The sequence below is a fragment of the Opisthorchis viverrini genome (genome assembly GCF_000715545.1).
Source record: "Opisthorchis viverrini unplaced genomic scaffold opera_v5_198, whole genome shotgun sequence".
In the NCBI taxonomy this organism is placed as follows: Eukaryota; Metazoa; Platyhelminthes; class Trematoda; order Opisthorchiida; family Opisthorchiidae; genus Opisthorchis; species Opisthorchis viverrini.
The window spans coordinates 509536-517440 of record NW_008751849.1 but is presented as its reverse complement, the minus strand read 5'-3'; the positions used below and the strand labels follow the sequence as shown (position 1 = coordinate 517440).

Here is a 7905-nt window from a genome sequence, read left to right as displayed (position 1 = left end):
CATAATCTGGCACCTTGACCTTTGAACTATCTCGAGTTCGAACGATATATATATATATATATATATATATATATATAGTGCTGTTTCATTCAGTTGATCACATTCCTCCGTCCGCAAAGCGTATCGCTATATGGCTACTGTTGATCCTCAGCCATGCTCACTTCTGGCACCAGATTGCTAATGTTTCTTTCTGAATCCTCCCGTGGAACTTGGGCGCAAACTGAGGAACCAGGGGCAACAGTCAGAGGATTCTCCTCTCCGTCGACCTCTTGTGTTTTTCTCACGGATCTTGTTGTTCGAGTGAAACGGGCAACCCTGGTGCTATTCCTAAGTGTCCCCACATCGAAAGTTTATCAATGCTAGTTGTCTCCTGAAGGATCCACAAATCGATTATTGTCCACAAAAACCTCTGCTGTTTTCTGAACTCCTGGTAACGAAGCTTTTATGAATGTGATCCCGGTTAATATTTGTTCAGGCCTCTCTATAACCGTAGGGGTGGTGGCGTTTTTGAACGTTTTTTACAAATCGATGAAACACGGTGGCTTTACATTCACTATTCATGAATTAGACAGGATGGTCATTTACCTGATGCAGTGCGCCGCCGTCTTTTTATTCGTATTACAAATAAACAAGAACTGTCAGTGAAATAATGTTTATTTTCTCATCTCAGCTAGAACGAGTGGATCGAGAAATCGAGTTGCGACGAGCCATACGCAGAATATCTTTCGGCGACCCATCGGGCGCGCTCCCCAAAGATGGCGATGATTCAAATGAATGGTTCTCTGCCACAAACCTCCAAGGGTTGGCTGAAGCCGGCTTGGAACACCCTTGGATCAGTGCTATAGTCACCTACCGTGAGCAGTTAGTGGAAAAGTCAGAGCAGTTGGCTAAGCACAATGTTATTTCGCGCGGACCTATCCCCCTTTCTCGGCAGGTCTCCAACATTCAGGTCAGTATGCGCGTTCCTGCAGGTTTCACATTTTCGGATCTTGCTACAATATGTTTGGTACCCAGGGACTAGGTATTTAAACATGTTATCCGGGGTTCTTCCCAGCATCCTCAAAAGATCCTACATCGTTTCTTCTTCTCTGAACCGCGCTCTAGTACTCGCAACTTCGGCGCCGACTATCTACATTCGTGGTTGGATTCACCGAAAAACTCCTGCTTCACCGTTGCTCCAATCAAGGTCTACCTCAACTCAATCCGGACAGTATTCAGCGGTGGTTGGAAGTGGCCTCCGACCTTGCTGAATGGTTGACGGAACCTGAGAGATTCCATACATTTGCTGACATTGTGGAACCGTTATTACATGGAGTGCTTGCGGTGAGTCAGTTGGTTTCAGACAGACAGTCATTTGTTTTGTAGCTGAATTCATCTTGACTGGGTAATCTAGCAATTGTTTTCACATTCCATACACTGGAGTCGTATGGTGTTCCCTTCCTTTGAAAGGGAAGCTACGACTCAGAACCGGGATCTTTGGCTTTTCTCAGGGGATGAACTTTTCTCAGAGTTCCAGTAGTACATAAGGTTGACGGAAACTCGGGGACTGCGCCTACCGGATGAGCCCAAAGAAGCATGAACCAGGTCGTGGGCTGTCGAAGAATTTTAGGCAACCTTATGCGTTGTGTATTTTCCCAGTTGATTTGTTGATCGTATCCAGCGCCAAGGTCGTGAAAAAATTGTGAAGTCTTTCAGACTTTTGAGAAAAGTTCCACCCTTGTTTGTCTCCTGATTCCCGCACAGTACAGCTCATCCAAAAGAAGTACCAGGGCTGAGATACTGTCAAGTTGCTCGAAACCTAGACAGGAGCAGCCGAGATGCCGAGGCTGGGTTCGAACCATGGTCCTCCCGGTTACTATGTATGCACTTCAACCACTGAGGTGTCTCGCTCACTTTTACTGCAAAGCAAACCACTGTATGTGGTTTCATATTTCTGGTTTTTTAGAGTATCTTCGTTGGAATCCCCACTTTAATTTAACGCCATCGTAGTGCAAACGATATCGTCATGTAAATTCGTGTCTACTAGTGACGAAACCCACCTTATCTTGCAAAATCATCCTTAGACTACGTGACAATCCCAGGTTGCATTACTGATTTTTGCAACTCCCGCGTCACTTACATCTATGATTTCTGTTTTATTTAGACTTTGGTAGATAGAATTTGCACCCGAGATGTGCATTGGCTTCAAAGTTTACTCGTATTCTATCTTCCGGGCATTTGCTCTAAGAGCCACAAGACTATTGAGGAAGAGGAATTCAAGCTGGATGTTGTCTGTAATTGCTTGCATTTATGGAAGGATTCTGGATTCAAATTTGCTCGGCTAGTTTGAAAGCCATCTATGCGTTGACTCACGTCTCAAACTAGAGTTGTCCGAAGTAATCCTCCGGTTAATGCAACGTGACTTTTTGTCGTATCTTCCTATGATCTTCGTTCGTGGGGCGGAAAACCCGATGTAAACCTGGTGGGGATTGTATGCTGCACACTCCTAGGAAGTCACCGCTTCGGAGGATTGAGGTCAGGGTCTCTCTTTCTGAGACGTGGTTACTGTGCCCAACATGTGGTTTGACTCAAGAGCTGTAGTTTGTCACCGTAGATTGATATGCATTTGAGATTTTCCTCATGATGATACAGTTGTCTTCCGGATGCAGGGATTCTACGTCCACAAATTATGCACTGGATTGGCCGTAACACCCTTCCAATGCCTCGCTGCCAGCCACCCGAAGGTTGTACGAGGGCTGGGATAGTGCGAGGTTGCCCGAGCTTAGATAGGGGAAATCGAGAGGCAGAGGTCGGGTTCGGGACCTTCCGGTCAGTAAATTCTTGCTTCAACCATCTCGCCATTCTGGCCATTTTCCGCTGCCAATTTCCACTTCCTTTTTGTGCACTGGTTGAAACTAGAGGAATGAAGTGCCCCCTTCTAAGAACGAACACTCTTCGGAAAATGACCAATAATTTGGCTTTGCTTGCCCTCAGTTCAGTAAGCTTCCGATGTTCAAAGCTGACCTGCTCAGCAGGGCAACGGTCAAAGGTACACTGAGCGTACCGAACGTCGTAAACACGTCAGAAGAAAACATGTGCAACGCATTGGAACACTCTTAGAATCCGGACGCTTCTATGCATCCAACTTGTACTGTAACTCGATTGGTTTTTAAACCGATCAGAGCTCGCCTCGACATGAACTAGGCGTATTGACCATGGCAATACCAACTGCAAGCTGTGAGGCGGTTAGGACATGAGATGAGCACTGCCACTGATTCCCAATAAGGATGAAACAGCTGTACAGTGCTCCTCGGCTTTTCAGCATTGATTGGCTTCATTTACAGGACGAAATCCACGCAAAATTACCAAATATGCTCACACTACCAAAGTGAGATTCTACCTAACGATAAAACTGAACTCCGGACATTAAACGTTCGTTCAGCTCGCTTTTTCACGTGAACTTGATCACTTATCAGCTTGAATCCCAAGTGTTCAGTCGATGTACGCTATTACCATATCATTTTGTGCAACCACAGTGGATTGTCACAAGTACGGAACAAGTGAAAGGATAAACCTCCAATAAGTTTTGATCAGCTAGGTGCTTTCAGCTCCAACATATTTCTGATTAGTCCTCAGTCGTTCTATCGTCTCTAACCTGTTCCTGTTGATCATTTCAGATTCTTCGAGGTTTACAAATATGGACACATTATGGCCCCCTGCCGATGAATATGAAGGTAAGGCGGAAGCGATGGTGTGTTTGAACTCACTAGTTTTGTGCAATTCCATTAGCATAGTTAACTTGTGTGTTAAGGCTACTAGATGCCCTTTCGTCACTAGCTTCTTATTTAGCGAGATGGTTCAATGGTTAAAGCGCGAATTCACTGACCGGAAGGTCGGTGGTTCGAACCCAACCTCTGCCTCTCGACTTCCCCTGTTTAGGCTTGGGTAACCTGGCGCTATCCAAGCCCTCGTGCTTCCTTCGGGTGGCATGGCAGTTAGGTCCTGATTGGGCGCTGCAGCTGAACGACTTGTTTCCGCCACATGTTTGCATGCTCATCCCTTCAGTTCTCTTTCTTCCATACTCATCTAGTCAGCGACGGTGACTGATCTGGTTGGTCTGTTGTCAACTGGCCTAATGAGCAATCAAACAGTCATTGATCGACCGCTTTCACTCAACTGTCTATCCTCATCCCTATATCTGGCCTACCAACTGACTAGCGTCAGTGTCCGCAATACACTAAAACAAGCAGCCATTGCAGTGTCCCTGGAAACGAATCCTTCCGGCCCTACTCAAGCCCTGGCCTTCCAGGTGGAATTCCGCTTATTCTCGTTAATACTGGATCTTATCTGGTTGCATCATGTTGACTCTGCTGGTAGTCATGACTATCAGCTTACCTCTTTCACGGGGCGACTCTTAGCCTTTCTCAACCGACCCTTGGCCAGACGTTGGCATCAAGCAGAAGCTGATCGGAAGAAAGCGGCTGCTGAGCGGGCTGCTCTTTTCATCGAGGCAGCGAGTCGAAAGCACCGGATACAGGGTGAACTTCAACAAGGGTCAAAGTCAAAGAAGGACAATGCACGGGACGTGCAAGCAGATTTGATCGATCCGGATTTAGTAGAAGAAGTCGAGTGGCGATTGCGCTTCCCCGAAACCGCTAGCCTTAACGCATTGGCGGAAATGAGCGCGGAGTCTGGACAGCTTGGTCTGGGACGAGAAGAACAGATACAACAGGTAACTGGTAATCTTTTAGCGCGTTTCGCAATACTTTATCATTAATAGTAATCCAAACAGAAAAGTACGCACTGTGAGGGACAGTCGGATTCACTAGGTAACTATCAATTAATCCTTAATTCATACGGAACGCGAACCCATGATTGCACGTTTGCAGGTTTGCGGTTCTGCCCACTGAGTATGGATGACTGAGTCATACGACGCTTGTTCATTACCGGCACTGGCGACCTCAGAACGACCCACCTTTCACAAATATGTCCCGTTTAGTTGATCAGCTTGTTTTCAAGTCTTGGAACGTAGGTTCGATGTAAGCATTTCAAACATCAAATGGAATGAAGGAACTCTCTCCATAGCCGTAATACACGACTCCTAAGGTTGCTGGAACCTCTTCGACAGCGCACGACCGGTCTCACCCTTCCTGGGGCTCATCAGGTAGCATCAGTCCACGAGTTTCCGTCAACTTTATGTCCTACTTGAACCCAAATTGAACGGATTTCATAAATAAGATTCAGCTTGGTTTCAGTTGAGTCTCCCGACAAAACTAGATTGATATGCAAATGAATGTGTTTGTTGGAACTCTCTCTGTTTGTATGTCTACATGATCAGTGTTCGAGCCGGATGGCTTGATATGACCACAGTTTGACATTACAGCGATTCAACCGAAACGTTGATTGGCAATGAATTTAGGTGTTATGATTGCGTTTTTTTTTATTAAGAAGAGTGAACTCCATTGGTCCATTTGGTGCGTGCAACACAGGTGCTCCGTTCAGTTTTGATGAAAATTGTTTTTTTTTGAACGGACGAAAGTACGATTTACTGTGAGGAATTCGCGACGTTCACCGGCCAGCAGTTGCAGCCCTACTTCTGTACTTGGAATCCTGAACCTTTCCGTGTGTATGCATTTTTCTTCTATAGTGGAGAAACGCCAGGGGAACTGGACTCACGTCAGCAGTCGGCACAACCACACGTGTATCGGGTTTCCTAAAGCAGTTTATCCACCTCAACTCCCTAGATAAATCAATCAATCTCCATTTAGATATGGATAGATAGCTCACAAGTTATCTGCCCTCCACCAAGGTTCAATATGGTTTTAAACGGCAACTACACTTTGAGCTGTTGTTTGTGTAAATCTGTCCTCATCTGCCTGCCTCTCTTACCGAGATGTTCATATATGAATTAGAACTTCCCTATTTGGATTGTCTCCAGCCCCTGTCAGTGGAATGCAGCCTCACACTAGGTCATCCTGAATGAGAGACGACGTGTTCTCAAAGTGATATCTATTCATCCTTGCAAATGAAAGCAGAAAAGATTTGATTCAGCATCATTCATGATATTCTCTCGCTTTGGAGTATAGCCATGGGACTTTTTCTGCCCGAATCGTATTACGCCCTAATGTGTGTATTACCCGACTAGCCGGAGTACATTCCATCTTCATTTATCCTTATCGCTGCAGACCGTTCGAAAGCTGGAGCAGGTGGACAAATGGTTAGAACGGGCTCTTGGTGAAACCACTCGAACTTGGATCCCCGATGAGTCGGAACTCATTTACTGGGTCGATCGGACAGTCGAACTGCTGTTGTCTCAAGCTACCAATGTGGTTTCTAAAGACCATGCGTCCGAGTGGCGTTGGCATACTTTACTCAATGGATACAGTATGGCTAGCTGGTTGACCTTACACAGTTCTGTCAGCTTGGGTAAGCTTGGCCGTCCGTTCTCCTTTTTCTACCTTCCATCCATCCATCTATTTGTTTGCTTTCTTCACTTATGTCTCACTTTTCACTTCAGACCCAAGCACGGACAAACAAAGTCTGTCGACCCTTTTAGCTATCACAGCCTATTTGGCACAAAATGACTTGCGTTCCAAAGCCCGACTACCCATTCACCAAGAGCGAAATGCGTCTTTGGATGTTTATCGGGACCCTATACCTTTGGATGCTGCTTCGAGACTGTTGGCCGTTCTGGAACATCTAGAACGCAGGGTTAGACAGATTTTACACGAGTGGCCGGGCCAGCCGAGTCTACTTCATGTAAGTTTATATCACCGCTTTGTGTATAGCTTATGAGATTTTTAAACAGAGTTTTGCTAAGAAGCGCTTATTCCGTGCCATGCGTTTTAGTTTTTTTTGCATTAAAATAGAAACAGGTCAAATTATGTGACTCCATGCCACAAGATTTCTCTGCGTGGTTAACACGCGAATTTACTCACCAAGGGATCCGTGGTTCGAACCCAACTCCGGTATCTCGACTTCTGCTGTCGAGGCTTGGGCAAACTGCCGATATCTCCACCGTCCTGCTTCATTTGGGTGACATGACAACTATGCGTTTTTTTAATATTGCCATTGTTGTTTTCATTTACTTACTACTATGCCTTTGCTGCGGAACTTGTTAGCTAGATTTGTCTTGTAATCACCATCGTCATTCACATTCCTCATATAGTATATACCGTTACCTACGTACGGAAGCTTATCTGTCGACTTGTAGTTTGGGCATCAGTTTCTGCTTGTTCGTTCATCACACCACCTGTCTGTTCTTGCCCGAAGCTACAGCCATCCCGTGATGTCACTGACCTTCCGATATATAGGTGTCTCGAATAGTTTTCATAGACTTCACCTAGTTTTTTTCCACATCTCGTTCCGTTAAAATAAACTCACAGGGTTGCACTTTATTGGAGAATCGATGTCCATCGCTGATATCGCTATCGGTGACGAGGATGTATGGTATTTGTTTTTTTCCCCACGAATCACACCAGATCACTTCTTCCTTTTCAGCTACTCACGCTCATTCGTCGCCTCGAAGGATTTCATGTTTCCGATCCACTGATGAAGTTTCTTACAGGAGTAGAAATGATCTGGCAGGAAATGCATGTGAGTTTTCTTCGGACATTGATCACTGTTACTCAAAATATCTGACTTGTTCTGATGGCATTGATATGAGCTGATTGTGCCAGTTGGTTTAATTGTTTTGACTGATGTACTGCACTGTGCTCTCGGTCCTCAGAAGACGGACTGTGTAACGAACCACGTCTTTTCGAGGCATCACATCCCGCTTTTGCGAGGCCGCCGACACCTCATGGACTGTTGCGGATCTTGTTAGCCAGTTGGTTCATGTGTTGTTAAGCGATATGATTTCCTGACATCAATAAAGTTGGTCTGTACATTATACTTCTGTTGCACCACGCGTGTATAAACGTAAGA

The 7905-nt window shown here is 45.5% G+C and overlaps 1 protein-coding gene across 1 annotated transcript in view; it reads left to right on the top strand.

Annotated features, from left to right (window-relative positions):
- Positions 1-7905, top strand: part of T265_07921 (hypothetical protein) — a gene marked incomplete at both ends in the record, with an annotated part of 71024 nt that overhangs the window by 41449 nt on the left and 21670 nt on the right. Inside the window, 8 exons of the mRNA XM_009173581.1 lie at positions 671-949; positions 1105-1323; positions 2144-2273; positions 3657-3730; positions 4070-4711; positions 6165-6405; positions 6497-6738; positions 7480-7575. Of these exons, the coding sequence (XP_009171845.1) occupies positions 671-949; positions 1105-1323; positions 2144-2273; positions 3657-3730; positions 4070-4711; positions 6165-6405; positions 6497-6738; positions 7480-7575 (1923 nt within the window). The remainder of the gene's footprint in view (positions 1-670; positions 950-1104; positions 1324-2143; positions 2274-3656; positions 3731-4069; positions 4712-6164; positions 6406-6496; positions 6739-7479; positions 7576-7905) is intronic.